The sequence below is a fragment of the Pelodiscus sinensis genome, chromosome 10 (genome assembly GCF_049634645.1).
Source record: "Pelodiscus sinensis isolate JC-2024 chromosome 10, ASM4963464v1, whole genome shotgun sequence".
Classification (NCBI taxonomy): domain Eukaryota; kingdom Metazoa; phylum Chordata; order Testudines; family Trionychidae; genus Pelodiscus; species Pelodiscus sinensis.
In genome coordinates, this window is record NC_134720.1 from 10,566,987 (window position 1) to 10,583,446 (window position 16,460).

The window sequence follows — 16,460 nt, forward strand, 5'->3', positions numbered from 1 at the left end:
CAAGGTCTTCATGGCTGAAGCAACAGCTGAGTTCCCCACGTCATTTGCATGTGAGATCATCAAAGACCTCCAGTTGCAGTTTCAGCAGCGGTTTTCTGACTTGGATTCAAAGGCAGAAGAAGTGAGATTGTTTCAAAACCCATTTGAAGCAGATGTGGCCAGTTGCCCAGATGAACTGCAGCTGGAAGTCATTGAATTGCAAGCAAATGACCTCCTTAGGGACAAGTTCAAAATAGGACTGGTTGGTTTTTACCAGTTTTTGCCCAAGGAAGACTTTCCTAATGTCAAAACTTTTGCATCAAGGTACCTTTCAATCTTTGGAACAACATACCTGTGTGAACAAACATTTTCAAGAATGAAATATGTGAAGAACAATTTGAGAACAAACTTGTCCGATGATAATCTCAGGTCACTGTTGATGTTAGGGACAACAAATCTAAAGCCAGAAATGTCTGCTATTTTGGCATCCAGGAAACAATTTCACCATTCACACTAATACAGGTGTTCATGTGTAGTGTATCAATGTGTTATTAAATAATAACTGAATAAAATAATATTAAATAAATAATTAAAAACAACATCCATGTTTTGATTGTTTTTTATTTGGACCTCAAGTGTGTAGTCGGCCCCCGAACTGCTGTTTGATAGTTAATGCGGCCCTCGGGCTGAAAAGTTTGGAGACCCCTGTTGTAGATGATTGGGAGAAAGTCCTCATGGGTGTGTCTCACTGCTCGAGTTCAAGTAAGTTTGTTTGTGATGAGGTTTCCATCAGCCCTGAATGGTGTGGTTGTTGAGGAGCATGCCCCATCCCTCAAGAGAGGCATCTGTAGTGAGCATTAGTATAGGAGCCATCTGTTGGAATGGCACCCCAGCATGTAGGTTGTGGGGCTGTAACTGCCACTTGAGGGTGTGTTTGAGACTAGTCAGTATGTTGATGGACTTGTGTAAGAGATGCTGGTAGGAGATAAAGCAAGTGTGCAGCCATCTTTAGAGGCATCACATACACAGCCTGGTGTTTTTAACAGTGGAATGTGGTTGCTGACATACATCCAAGAAGTTGCAGGCATTGTCTGGCTGATGACAACAGCTGTGGCAAGAGTGGTCAGTGCCACAAAGTGATGATGTGGCAGTTTGACTTGTTCTTGTATGCAATCCAGTCTGGCCCAATGAATTCCAATCGTGTAGGGAAGAGGTGTGACTTTTGCTCCTTTATTTGGAAGCCAAGAGATTGACTGAGATATTTGTGCTTAGCAGTGCCTTTTGAAGGGTTGCAGCAGTTATGATGCAATCATCTAGATAGAGAAATAACTCATTTCCAAAGATGAGCGACTGCTACCTACACCAAACTGTAGCACATGATATTGATAGTGGTGGTTGTGGAGGACAAAGTGTAAAAATCTCCTGTGAGCCAGGCAGATTGTAATATGAAACTATGCATCCTGTAAGTTGAGGGACGAAGGCCAGTCTTATTTGTAGTGCTGGAATACATGGATTCACGAAGGGCAAGTCGTGCCTGACCAATCTGATTAGCTTCTATCATGAGGTAACTGGGTCTGTGGATATGGGAAAGTCAGTGGATGTGATACACCTTGACGTTAGCAAAGCTTTTGATACGGTCCCCCACATTATTCTTGACAACAAGTTAAGGGAATATGAATTGGATAAATTGACTGTAAGATGGATAGAAAGCTGGCTACCATGCCAGGCCCAACAGGTAGTGATTAACGGCTCGATGTCAGGTTGGCGGACGGTTTCTAGTGGAGTGCCCCAAGGATCTGTTCTTGGACTGGTTTTGTTCAACATCTTTATTAATTACCTGGATGAGGGGATGGATTTCACTCTTAGCAAGTTTGCAGATGACACTAAGCTAGGGGGAGAGGTAGATATGCTGGAGGGCAGAGATAGGGTCCAGCGTGACCTGGACAGATTAGAGGTTTGGGCCAAAAGAGATCTGATGAGGTTCAACAATGCAAGTGTAGAGTCCTGCACTTGGGATGGAAGAATCCCAAGCACTGTTATGGGCTGGGGACTGACTAGCTAAGTAGCAGTTCTGCGGAAAAGGACCTGGGGATTACAGTGCATGAGAAGCTAGATAGGAGTCAACAGAGTGCCCCTGTAGCCAAGAAGGCTAATGACATACTAGGGTGCATTAGAAGGAGCATTGCCAGCAGATTCAGAGAAGTGGTTATTCCCCTTTATTTGGCTCTGGTGAGGCCACATCTGGAGTACTGTGTCCAGTTCCGGGCCCCCCACTATAGAAAGGATGTGGACACATTGGAGAGGGGCCAGCGGAGGGCAACCAAAATGTTTAGGGTGCTGGAGAGCATGACCTATGAGGAGAGATTGAGGGATTTGGGTTTTAGTCTGCAGAAGAGAAGGGTGAGGAGGGATTTGATAGCAACCTTCAACTTCCTGAAGAGAGGTTCCAAAGAAGATGGAGAAAGGCTGTTCACAGTAGTGACAGATGGCAGAACGAGGTGCAATGGTCTCAAGTTACAATGAGAGAGGTCTAGGTTGGATATTAGGAAAAACTATTTCACTATGAGGGTGGTGAAGCACTGGAATGGGTTACCTAGTGAGGTGGTGGAATCTCCATCCCTAGAGGTTTTTAAGTCTTGGCTCGACAAAGCCCTACCTGGGTTGATTTAGTTGGGATTGGTCCTGCCTTCGGCAGGGGGCTAGACTTGATGACTTCCTGAGGCCTTTTTCAGCTCTATGATTCTATGATAATTAAATATGCCAACATTCTCATCCTGAAGTGTTGTTTCTTTACAAACTTGTTCAATTGATGTAAGTCCAAGAAAAGCCTTAACCCCATCTCTCTTTTGAGGTAAGAAAATACTGTTCCCTTGTATTGTGAAGGGATTTCCTTTATTTCGCCTTGTTGAAGAAGGTCTTGTGGGAAGGGTCCCGGAACAGAGATGGGGAAGGAGGTTGGATAGGTGGGGTAGAAAGAAAGGGGATAAAGTAGCCTTGGAGGTTTATTTCCAGCGCCCACTTGTCTGTTGTGATATTGTTCGAGACAGAGTAGTAGGGAAGAAGGCAGTCTGTAAGGGTAGACTGTAATGTTGGCATTCCGATAGTGTCTGTACATATTGAACTCTTGAACAACATTTCAAAATGACTGGTGGGAGGTGAAAGGTTGGGATGCTATCATCTGGTCTTGATTTTATTGCTTGTGATGTCGATTTGTCTGTGGCAGTGTTCATAAGCCTGTTGCTGTTGGGAATAAGGCAGGATCCATGGGTATTCTTGGGAATTCTGTAAAAAATATAGGGTGGCTTTGATACTCTCAGCATGGGAGATCCTCAACTGTTGTTTGTAGTCTCCTTAGGGAAGCTGAAGAGATATAGCTACAATGTTCTGCACATAACTGCCTTTGCCCAGGACCTGGTTGTAATGTCAGTAAAGTCAAGAGATGCCTGTAATGCCATTTTGGCTATGAGGAATCCCTCTGCTATGCTTGCTTTATATTGGTCTTATGTATCCTTGGTAATTGTTCAATAAAGGATCTCAATTTTTCAAAAGATTATACATTTATTTTGCCAGGAAGTCCAAATAGTTGACAATGTAAAACTATGAGGAAGCAGATGAGGATGATTTCCTGCCAAAGATATCCATTTTTTTCTAGCCCTTGTCATATGATATTGTTTTGTACTGGGTTTATTTGCCTCTATGACGTACCATGTCCATGACTAGGGAGTTCAGAGGAGGATGGGAGAATAGAAACTCCTCTCCCTTGGCTGGGACATATATTTGCGATCCACTTTTTTGGAGGAGGGCAGAATGGTGGCTGGAGATTGCCACACTATTTTTGCTGGATCCATTATGGCCTTGCTGATTGGCAAGACGATTTTGGCTGATGGAGATGCCTTAAAGATGTCTGTTAACCTTGTGTTGGGTTTCAGGAAATTCGGACAGTGAAATAAATGTCCAATGAATCTGCCACCCTCTAAAAGAGGTCTTGAAAAGTTTTGAAATCATCTCCTGTGGCGGGGGTGGAGGCATGATTGTCTTATTTGGTGATGATGGGAAGTATGTGGGAGCCACAGTGCATCCTCAGGAGCATCCTCTCTCAGCCGTGTCATCTTGTGGTGCTTCAGAGGTGGGCTGAATGGATGGCAACTGAGGCTGGAAGTGTGTTGCCTAGGGTATTGTAAGGAGCAGACTGTTGGGCTCCATGGGTCTCAGACTGGCCAAGCTGTGGGCAGAGGAATGGGTGGAAGCCAGGGAAATGGCTTCCATGCTTGTCCTGGTAGCTGTGATGGTTGTAATTGTGGCACCGGTTTTAGAAAGAAGTGATGAGGTGAAAAACTAATTACTTCCTTGTCTTTTTCATCAATAGAAAAAGGAGGAACACAGCTGGCTGGAGTGCCTGGTACAAAGCTTATGGTGAGCCCTGCATGGGAGGTTAGTGGGTGTGGTACCATGAAAATCAGTTGGTATGGGGCGGTCATTGCCAGTGATGTGAGCAAAGAAGGTTGTTTGAAAGCCTCCTCCTATATTGACTTTGTGGCCACCTGTGTTGCTGTCAGTGCCAGGGTGGGCGGTTTGCTCTGAGTTTTAGAGTCAAATGAAGGGTTTGATTGTTGTTTCCTTATCCCCTCAGGATTTGTCTGTACCAGAAATACCTGGTGCTCCAATGAGGATGCTGCCATTGGTACAGAGGCAGATTTTGCCCTGGGAGACAGTTTCTTTGAAGGCTGGTCACTTAGGCTGTGTCCAGACTCCATGCCTCCTTCGACGGAGGCATGTAGATTAGCCACATCGGAAGAGGGAAATGAAGCCGCGATTAAAATAATCGCGGCTTCATTTAAATTTAAATGGCTGCCCCGATCTGCCGATCAGCTGTTTGTCGGCAGATCGGGAGAGTCTGGACGCGATGCCCCGACAAAGAAGCCTTTCTTCATCGACACAGGTAAACCTGGTTTCACGAGGCTTACCTGTGTCGATGAAGAAAGGCTTCTTTGTCGGGGCATCGCGTCCAGACTCCCCCGATCTGCCGACAAACAGCTGATCGGCAGATCGGGGCAGCCATTTAAATTTAAATGAAGCCGCGATTATTTTAATCGCGGCTTCATTTCCCTCTTCCGATGTGGCTAATCTACATGCCTCCGTCGACGGAGGCATGGAGTCTGGACACAGCCTCACTGTCACTTCTGTTTAGTGAGCTTTTCAGTCAGGATGAATGAAAAGGGGACTCTAATCCAAGGCTGCTGCCAGGGAATGTTGTGGAGGTGGAGTGTGAGACTCCCGTTGTGAGGATGGTCTAAGCCAGCGTTTCTCAAACTGTGGGTCACGAACCCCTGGGGGGTCGTGAGCACTTATAGGGGGTTGGCACCTGGACTGTTTTTTTTAAAATGCAAAAATTTGTCTTGCCCCGGCATCTCAGTTGCCAGGTGTCCGGTTTTTATTCGGACCCCTGCTGCGTCTGATGGGGGCGGGGGAGTGAGACGTGCCGCAGAGTCTAGTGAAGGGGGGGCAGGAGGGGGCAGTTTCCGGGTGCCACGCTACGGGGGCGCCGGGCTGGGTGGGAGTGGAGCGCGCGCTGCTCTGGCCCACGTGACCAGCAGAGACTGGCAGCTGGCCATGTGATGCCTCCTCTACAAGCTGCGAGCTGAGGCAGCCGGTCTGGGCAGCAGGAGAAGCCACTTTAAAAGTAAGATTGTTCCTTCATGTCTGGCTCTGCGGGGCAGGGAGGGAGTAAGGGGGGAGGTTTGATTGGAGTGGGGCTCCCGACACTGAGGATGCCTGGTTGGAGGGGGTAGTGCACTGGGATTTGGGGGCGCTAAGGGGTCCTGGCTCTGAGGCAGGGGTGAGTGCATTGGGATGGTAAGACTGGGGGCTCAGGGGGAGGGTTGGGTGCATTGGCAGTTAGTGTGCGTCCCAAACTGGACAAAGTGGTGCAACTTTTGCTTAAGAACTTTGGCTCCCCCCTCTTTTTTTTTTGCTTAACTTTGGAGCAGTGAGGGTGGGGGGGGAGGGTCATACAAATTCATTTAGCATTTTAGAGGGTTGTGGTATCACAAAGTTTGAGAACGCCTAGTCTAAGCAATTTTTCCATGAGAAGTGATAGAAATGTAGCCATGTTAGTCTGGTGTAGCTGAAACAAAATACAGGACTATGTAGCACTTAAAGACTAAGAAGATGATTTATTAGATGATGAGCTTTCGTGGGCCAGACCACCAACATCCCACATGAAGAAGGATTACAAGCAATTAGAAACACTATCCCAGAGGACACCACTGCCAACCTGATAGCAGACCTATGTAACTTTGTTCTCACCGATAATTATTTCCTGTTTGAGAACAAATATACCTCCAGATCAGCGGCACAGCCATGGGTACACGCATGGCCCCACAGTATGCTAATATCTTTACGGCTGACCTAGAACAACGTTTCCTCAACTCCCGTCCCCTTTTACCTCTTCTCTACTTACGCTACATCGATGACATCTTTATGAGCTGGACGCATGGCCAAGAAACACTGGAGACATTCCACAGAGATTTCAACAACTTACACCCCACCATCAACCTCAGCCTGGACCATTCTACACGAGAGATCCATTTCCTGGACACCACAGTACAAATCAACAATGGAAAATTAGACACCACCCTCTACAGAAAACCCACTGACTCATACAGTTACTTACATGCTTCCAGCTCCTATCCAGAACACACCATATGATCCATCATCTATAGCCAAGCCCTTCGATACAACCCCATCTGCTCTAATCCCACTGACAGAGACCAGAAACTTCAGGATCTCTACCAAGCATTTATAAACCTCAACTACCCACCTGGAGAAATAAAAAAGCAAATTGAAAGAGCCAGACGAATACCTAGAAACCATCTACTTCAAGACAGACCCAAGAAAACCAACATTAGAACACCACTTGTCATCACCTACAGCCCCCAACTTAAACCTGTCCAACACATTGTCAATAAACTACAGCCTATACTGGAACAGGATACTAAACTCCAAGAGGCTCTGGGAGACAGACCCATAGTCTCTTATAGACATCCACCTAACCTCAAGATGATTCTTACCAACAACCACAGGACATACCACACTAATACCAACTCTGGTACCTTCCCTTGCAACAAACCCCATTGCCAGCTTTGTCCACATATTCACTCTGCTGATACCATTATTGGACCTAACCAAGTGAGTTATAAGATCAAGAACACATATTCCTGCCCATCCACAAATATAATTTATGCTATCATGTGCCGAAAGTGTCTGTCTGCTATGTACACTGGACAAACGTCTCAGACACTTCGCCAAAGGATCAATGCCCACAAAACAGATATTAGACAGGATCACAAAGAAAAAACAGTTTCTTGCCATTTCAACCAGAAAGGACACTGTCTCAATGACTTAATTACCTGCATCCTGCTTCAAAAGCCTTTTAAGACTACACTTGAAAGCGAATCCTCTGAATTGTTATTCATGCTAAAATTTGACACTTTATGCCGGGGTCTTAAAGACTCTAGTTATCTTACCCATTACAAAGATAGCTTCCCCAATTATCACCTCTAATATCATTAGCTCACAGACATTTACCTTCTCCCCCCCTCCCCTGAATCCCCCATCTGTTCTGAAATTTGATTTGTCCTTTTCATATGTGTTCATTTTTTTAATTGTATCCTTTGGTGTATATGGTTGTGACTATTTTCTTCCACTATTTGATCTGAGGAAGTGGGTCTGGACCACGAAAGCTCATCATCTAATAAACCATCTTGTTAGTCTTTAAAGTGCTACATAGTCCTGTATTTTGTTCCATGAGAAGTGACTTGGAGGTTCCGTGCCTTGTTTTTTTTTGCAGTGGGGGCATTGTTGTGGGGCATGTGCCTCCCCAAGGAGAGCTGTTTGAGCAGTAGAGAAGGAACTGAGAGACAGCTGATGGCTGAATGCTCACAATGCCATGAGATGGCATTGCTGGTGCACCACTGCCCTGGGTACTGCTGCTATAAATCTCCAGCTATAAGCACAGGTGCTGAAACATCTACAGTGGAACACCCACGGGGACAGTCTTCAAAGAAGAATTAAGTTTTACCATAGTGAAGGTGTTCCCAACCTTTTTTTGGGGTGCCTCCCATGACATGCTATACAAACTCCAGGGTCCAGCAGGGGAAGGGGGAACTTGGGGCTCTGGGTGGGAACACCTCAGGCATTGGTCTAGTTTGACTTTTATTTTGAGTGAGCATAGGTCAGAGAAGCTTGAGCCAGTTCTGGATGGCCTCCATCCCAGATTGCTTCATCTGCTGTATAGGGCTTTCTGCATCAGGACCAGTTCACAGAAGCTGCAAAAGCTGTGGTGGTTCCACACTGGAAAAGGCTCACAGGAGAAGACTGACTGACTAAGCAAGTGTTTCTGCTCTTTTAAAAGAAAAGGGACAACCAGAGCCCGGCTGCTTTCACAGGGTTGTGGCTAATGGGTAAGGATCCAGAAGTCCCAAGTGAAGTAAAAGAAGCAGGGAATCCTAGGGCCTTCTCTGTACCCAGGAAAGCACAGCTGGCAGCAGCAGAAGGGAGGACTGTCATTCAAAAAGATGGAGGGGAGAAGGGTCTGAGGGGAAAGTGGAAGAACTGACTTGACTGGAAGGGTAGATGTGATTTTTTTTAGCTAGAATGAATTGTTCTCTTTGGAAGACTGAAGATGTGTCAGTGAAATTAAATATGGTTAGACTTTGGATGTGTGAAAGTACCAGGATTTTAGCTCTGTGCTAATAGCTCAAATAACTATGTTGAAGACTAAATTTTCAAAGTCTTCTATTCATTCATTCTTTCTTCAGGCTCTATGCCTCATGTACAGCAGACACATGTGACCAACCCCCTGATCTCCACAAGGGCTCAACCTGGATATTTTATATTTCCTGATGAGATGTGTTGGAGAAATGGGATTACTGTATTTACATTTGATTTTACAGTAGTGGTGACTTATGGTACTCTCCCTTGCTACTACCATAAGCTATTGTGGGTGATGGATGCTGTTGTTGTCATAGACTAAGGCTATTTCAGTGCCTAGATCACCATCTGGATGCTGATGCCTGCATTCTAGTTAATTCTTGTCTTAGCCTCTCCACCCCCCACAGAATTCTGTTTATCAGCATAAATGATAAAGGATGGACGGGAGAGGGGCTCCCAATCAAACAGATCCAGAGGAGGCCTTGACTGCCTGAAGCAGCTCCATTGTTATTCAGATCTTTCTGGGAGTTTCTCATTATGAGGGCAATCTTTGGACTGGTTTGCGTCTTTCTTGATCTTCCTTTGATGACTTTAGAACAGGGGTGGCGAAAGCCTCTCAGCGGGCTGAATTCGGCCTGCCTAGGGCTTTGATCTGGCCCTTGAGGCACTTTCAGACCCCTCCCTGTAGTTCCTTGCCTCCGAGCAGAAGAGGGGCATGAGCCCTTCAAATTTATTTTATTTAAAGAGCTCACATCTTCCCTGCAGCTTGCCTAGCAGCTGTGGTAAGGTACAAGCCCTTTAAATAAAACAGCTGAAGGGGCTGGCATCTCTGGCTCCCTAGCACCTGTCCCTCCCCTGTGGCTGCTAGGCAACACATTACTGGGGGGGAGGGAGGGAGGAAGGTACCAGCCCTTTAAATAGAAACACCTGAGAGGGCTCTCAGCTCCCAGAACCTTTAGTGTGTTGCTAGGGAGCCAGAGATGCCAGCCCCTTCAGCTGTTTTATTTAAAGGACTTGTACCTTCCCCAAGGAACAGGAGCACCCTTTAAACAGAAACAGCTGAGGGGGTTCTCAGTCTGGCAACATGTGCTAGATGTGAGGGGAGCTGAGAGTCCTCTCAGCTGTTTCTATTTAAAGGGCTCTCCTGTTCCCTGGGGAAAGCTCAAGACCTTCTAAATAGAAGCACTTAAAATGGCTTGAATCTAACTCCTTAGCAACAGTGCTAGAGGTTAGGGGAGCTGCAAGCCCTTTTAAGTGCTTCTATTTAAATGGCTGGCACCTTCCCTGGCTTGTCAGGCAATGTGTTGCCTAGCAGCAGGGGGAACAGGAGAGTCCTTTAAATAGGAACAGCTCAAAGGGATCCTGTGTCTCTGGCAACACACTAAAGGTGTGGGGAGCCGCAAGCCCTTTCAGCTGTTTCTATTTAAAGGGCTCTTGTGTTCTCCCAGCTGCTAGGCAAGGGGTTGCCTGACAGGCACGGAAGACGATAGCCCTTTAAATAAAAGCTCTTAAAAGGGCTTGCAGCTCCCCCCCCCACCATATATTAGGAAGCCAGAGATGTGAGTCCTTTCAACTGCTTCTATTTAAAGGGCTCACCTGCTGGGTGGCTGCAATGCAAGTGCAAGACCTTTAAACAGAAGCAATTGGAAAGGGCTCACAGCTCTGCCCCACTAGCTGGTTGCCTGGGCTTGTGTTCAACTGCTTCTATTCAAAGGGTTTGTGCCTGCTGGGTAGCTTCTAGGAAACAGGTTAGAAGTGGGGGGCAGGAGGTGCAAGCCCTGTGATCTCAAATCTAAGCCTTCATCCCAGACAACTCTAGGAGCTGGCACCCTCCCCTCTGTTCCCTGGCACCCTCCCCTCTGTTCCAGGTCCCTTCCATTGGCCAGAAGTCAGGGGGCAGGGACCCCAGACCAAGCAAAACTCCCAGGAGGATAGCTCTCAATCTCACCTGATCAGGCCCCAGGTCCCACCTATCCCTCTTGCTGGATTCTGGAACTTTCCTCAGCACCATCTTGCCCAGGAACACAGCAGAAAAAAATCTGGTTTGGGCTGGTTAGTGATTTTATTTGATGAGTTTCTTTTAATGAATTAATAAACCACATTCATATACCATTCATTTCACTAAATAAATATTCTAATGCAGTGTTTCTCAAACTGTGGGTCACAACCCCCCAGGAGGGATATGAGCAACTTACAGGGGGGTTGCAGCTGGACCAATTTTTTTTTTATGCAAAAATTTCTCTCTCCCCAGCCTCAGTTGCTAGGTGTCCGGTTTTCACCCAGACCCCTGCCGCGTCTGACGGGGGCGGTGGAGTGAGGAGCACCACAGAGTCTAGTGAATGGGACAGTTGCCAGGCACCACACTATGGGGGCGCCGGGCAGGGTGGGAGTGGAGCGCGCGCTGCTCTGGCCCACGAGACCAGCAGAAACTGGCAGCTGGCCACGTGATGCCTCCCCTGCAAGCTGAGGCAGCCGGTCTGGGCAGCAGGAGCAGCCACTTTAAAAGTAAGATTGTTCCTCCGTGCCTGGCTCTGCAGGGGAGAGGGGAGAGATTGGATTGGAAAAGGGCTCCCAACGCTGAGGATGCCTGCCTAATGGGGAGGGGTAGTGCACTGGGATGTGGGAGCCCTAGGGGTTCCTGGCTCTGAGGTGGGGTGAGTGCATTGGTATGGGGAGACTGGGGGGCATGGCTCACGGGGAGGGGTGGATGCATTGGCAGTTAGCGTGCAGTCCCAAACTGGACAAAGTGGTGCAACTTTTGCTTAACAACTTTGGCTTCCACCCCCCTCTTTTTTTTGTTTAACAACTTTGGAACAGTGAGGGTGGGCGGGGGTCACACAAATTCATTTAGTATTTTAGGGGGTCGTGGTATCACAAAGTTTGAGAACGCCTGTTCTAATGGAAAATAAATAATTTGTGTTCTGAAGTGCTCCTGTGTTTCAAGGAATTACAAAAAGTTAATCATTGGACATTTTAGCAGCTTCCTTCAATAAGTAGCGTTTAATGCCTAATAACCTATCTCTTTACAACTGGTTTTGATAAAAATATCTAGATGCCATTTTTATAGTCAAATGTGGGAATCTTTTGTAACTCATAAAACCTAATTGAATATGCTTACTGTGGGTGGGAGGGAAAACAGGGACTTAGATACTGTTTCATGGAGCATATGTCTGGAAGGGGCCTCTAAGTCATTTAATTTAGTCCCCTGCACTCATGTTAGGACTAAGTATTAATTTTCAGTGCCGTATCCCTTTTCATGAAAGTGATGTGTACTCTACAAAACTAAAATGATCAAGTATTCATTCACTGGAAAATGTTACATTAGTGTTACATGCAATTTTCTTCACCTCTTTGGGCTTTTCTATAACAGCTCTTAATACAATCTGTGGCACAGTTGTTTCTGAAAGAGTAGTACTTAAGAGGGGGGATAAAACATGTGAAGGTCATTTAAATATGACCTTCCGCCTGAGGGCTTGCCCTGTACGGGTCGGCCTGTGGACACTTCTGAAATTGGTGAAGTGGCTCCCCTTCAAAAATTATTGCTCACCTCTGCCTTAGGAAGTAGGTCAGTGAGAGAAAGCACATCTTACGATCTCATAAATTAATTCCTAATCGTGAGATGCAGTGCATGGGCTGGGCTGGAATCAGATTCCCTAATGAAAACACAGTAAATGAGGAATGCTTGAGCTGGTGCTCTCCAGCTGCCAGGAAGGCAGTCCTTGATTCAAAGCATTACAGCAGCCTCCTGTAGGCTATAAGAGTATGAATGATCTACAAATATTTTTCCTCTTTTCAACAAAAAAATTAAATCATGTTCAAATTTAGAGCAACTAAACAAATATTCAGCTACCCTAAAGTAAATATACATTTCCAGAGTTAATTTGTCTATTTAAAATCTTCTTATATCTTAAAACTTTGCTAAAGAAATCTTCTCATACATAGCATGTTTTCCTGATGGGTAACTTCTTTATAATTTTCCTTATCTGCGTGGGTGGATGCAATGTGACAGTGCAGATCACACTAAGTCTTCAACAAAAAATGTTTAACTAATGAGATCAAATTCTCCAGCTGGTGCATCCTAGATATAATTTTAAAATATGGTGACTTCTAGCTTAATACAAAGATGTATACAATATAGCAAGTAAAACCACCAACAGCAAAGTTTATAGCTCTGTACTTCACCTGGTTTACAGTTATGGGCTTGTAATACTAAATTGCATGACTATTAGTAATATAAACTTAATGTTAGAAATATTAGTTTCAATACAAAACAAAACAAAACCAAAACAGCACGTAATTTTCCATTCACTTTACCACTTTATTTCATTCTGTGGGTCAAAACCACTGGTTGGGAGACTTCTGAAGGTAGCTTACATTTCTCTGGCAAAGATAGAATTTCCAAAATTTTTGGTGTCTGCAGAATTCACCTTTATATGTTTCTTTGAAACACTACAATTTTTTTTGTCTCTGAAGACAAGATGCATGGAATAGCTTGGGATGCTTTCTTGGACTCCTTCCTTAGTTGAAAAATCAAGCTGTTTACTGTGGGTACATATTGCCCAATGCTGTGACAATGAGCAATGGAAAGGTCATCTGATTTTTAATCACTGACCAGTGAAATCTCTTCAGAAAAATGACTCAGGAAGTGAAGACAATCCTAGTTGGCATGGGAGGTTAGTTTTTAAATAATGAGCACTCTTTCTTTTAAGTGTTCAGTAGCCTTTGAGATTGTTTAAGTCAGAAGCATTCTTGTCACTAGAAAGGTGTTATCCAGTGGAGAATAAGTTTGGGACAAGGAAAACAGTCAAATCCTCAATGGCCATTTCCTTTATTAACACTGCGGTACCCAGCTCCCAGATTCCTATCTTGTTGAAATAATCAAGATTTCTGGCATAAGAGATAGACAGACTCAAACACACTGGATTGTGCAACCTTGCCACAAGGACAACACTAATCTGTTTTCCTCAAAGTCCTCTCCACTTTATCTGTCTTTATCAGCACACTGAATTGCAGGAAAAGTAAAGAAGAGAATTCAGAAAAGCAAAGTAAGTTTTAAGATTAAATATTGTGCACAGCAGAACAAAACCTCAGACCTTTACAGAGGGTCCTCTGAATGTGTCTGCTCAAAAAGATACAATCAGCTAATAGCCTGAATATGCAATTAAAACCACTGAAAGGTCTGGAACCTTGAAATTATATATTGTTTTCCCATTAGTCACATCACTGCTGATTTGAGAAGTGAAAATGTAGCACATTAGAGACTATTTTGTCTCTTTAGGGAAACAGGATTCTCTTTTCATTAAATTCAGTAAAAATTCTTACCGGAGATCGAGACCAGCTTCCTTCCAAAGTAAGTCCATCAAACGCAAAATCTGGAGTGTCAACATGTCTTGTCGTAGATCTGCAAGAAAAAGATAAAAATGCTACTTTAATACAAATAACAGAATATTGATTAATTCAAGGCATTAAAAAGCTAGTAGTCAATTATATCAAAACATATACAGTAAATGTTATTCAAAGAATATTGCCCAAGTACTACATCAGTCCCAAAGGCTAAATGGGGTTAATAAAAAAAATCTAGAGCCCTAACAGATAACCTGATACTTGGATGAATGTCTAATGGGATAGGCTTAACTGTATCTGCTTGGAAAGGCAAGGGTAATTTATGAAAGTAAAAAGCCACAGTCTAAATGCCAAGGAATAAAAAAAAAGAGAGAGAAGAAAAAGGTGTAAATTGTTTGTCACTTACCATCGCCATTTTTAAAGATGATCCCTACAAGATCCCCTCCAAACATCTTATTGTTGTACACTATCCATAATGGTTTCATTTTAGAATCCATATATTTACACTTCTCAACACTGGAAGGAAATACAAGTATAAAAATTATTTAGTTTAAAAAATGTTCAGTAAAAAGCTTTAGCATTCTAGTGTAGAATGTTATTATATTTTGGTTGTATGACATTCCAAACTTTAATTTCAGTATTATCATGTCAGTAATATTTGGCAAATTTACATGTTACTTATTTATCTGTATCTATAAGCATGTACATTTGGGAATGACTAAATCTAATGCTTGAAATTGCTGTTTGTATTTTCTAAGAAAATACATTACCTTCTTTAAATCCAACCAGCCTAATTTTACACAGTTTTATGTTTGTATTTAGCTGCTGAGCCCAATATTTTAATGGCTAATGTGTATATTTATTGTTGTGAACAAAAGCCAAAACTTACTTTAAGGTGTATATATCACTAAGGGTATATCTACACTACAGCGCTAATTCTAACTAACTTAGTTCGAATTAGTTAATTCGAACTAAGCTAATTCGAACTAACGCGTCTAGAACTAAAAACTAGTTCGAATTAGCGTTTTGCTAATTCGAACTAGCGCATCCACACTGATTGGACGCAGGGGGTCATTTAAGGGTGGCTGAAACCGGTTCTGGCAGGGCATCAGGTCAGTAGTTGCTTTGCGTGGCTGCTGTCTGAGGCTCGTGCTTAAAGGGACCCCCCCGGAAAGCCGGTTCTCAGCTTTTCCTGCTTCCTTGCCAACCTCGCCGAGGGACAGCAAAGCATTGGTCTCTGTGCCCTTCGGGGACGCCGCCGCAGGTGGTAACATGGAGCCAGAGCTCGCCCTGCACCTTCTGGTGCACTTTCTGGACTTGCTGCTGCAAGCCTGCCAGCAATGGCTCGAGGCTGCCTGGCACCTCCTGGTGCATGTCAGCCCCCTGCTTCTCCGCCTGGCCGCCCTGGGGGCCGTGGAGGAGCCGTGGCGGCGCCCCGGCACCGGCGTGCCCTGCCGCGTCTGGACACCAGCACTAACTGGTGGGACTGCATCGTCCTGGGGTGCTGGGAGGATCAACAGTGGACCCAGAACTTCAGGATGAAGAGGGACACGTCACTGGAGCTCTGCGAGTGGCTCGGCCCTGCCCTGCGCAGAAGGGACACTCGCGTGAGACCCGCCATCCCCCTCCAGAAGCGGGTGGCCATCGCCCTCTGGAAGCTCTCCACGCCGGACAGCTACCGATCCGTCGGGAACCAGTTTGGCGTGGGGAGATCCACCGTCGGAGCGGTGCTCATGCAGGTATGGCACTCGTCGGCCACTGCGCCGAGGGGGAGGGGGGTTGCGAGGAGGGGATGGGCCGCCCCAGGGACAAAGGGGGGGCGGGAAGAGGTGAACGCACCCCGCACCGGAGGGGTCGGTCTGTCCCGGCCGTACTACACGCCACCAGGGGGGTTGCTTCCGGGAGTGGGGTGCGGGGCACTGCCAGGGCACGAACGCTCCCAGCCACCCGGGCGCCCCACTGATTGGCGCTTTGCTGTGTCTCTCTCCGCAGGTGGTCAAGGCCATCAACCGGGTGCTGCTCTGCAGGGTGATCCGCCTCGCCGACCCGGACGCCGTCATCCGGGGATTCGGCGCCCTCGGCTTCCCCAACTGCGGGGAGGCCATCGACGGGACGCACATCCCCATCCGTGCCCCGGAACACCAGGCCTCCCAGTACGTGAACCGCAAGGGGTACTTCTTCGTGATCCTGCAGGCCGTGTGACACCACCGGGGCCAGTTCACGGACATTAATGTGCGCTGGTCTGGCAAAGCACACGACGCCCGGGTGTACCGCAACTCCTCCGTGTGCCAGAGGCTGCAAGACGGGACCTTCTTCCCCGACCGCCACATCAGGGTCGGGGACATGGACATGCCCGTGTGCCTGATGGAGGATGCAGCCTACCCACTGCAGCCGTGGCTGATGAAGCACCTCAATCCTCCCGCCAG

At 46.0% G+C, this 16,460-nt stretch overlaps 1 protein-coding gene across 6 annotated transcripts in view; it reads right to left on the minus strand.

Annotated features, from left to right (window-relative positions):
• The window catches only part of PIK3CB (phosphatidylinositol-4,5-bisphosphate 3-kinase catalytic subunit beta), a 229,428-nt gene that overhangs the window by 46,690 nt on the left and 166,278 nt on the right, over nucleotides 1-16,460 (minus strand). For all 6 annotated transcript variants that reach the window (XM_075937524.1, XM_075937519.1, XM_075937522.1 and 3 more), the window contains 2 exons: nucleotides 14,441-14,550; nucleotides 14,014-14,092 (listed from right to left, as the gene is read on the minus strand). In XM_075937524.1, coding sequence (XP_075793639.1) covers nucleotides 14,014-14,092; nucleotides 14,441-14,550 — 189 coding nt within the window. The remainder of the gene's footprint in view (nucleotides 1-14,013; nucleotides 14,093-14,440; nucleotides 14,551-16,460) is intronic.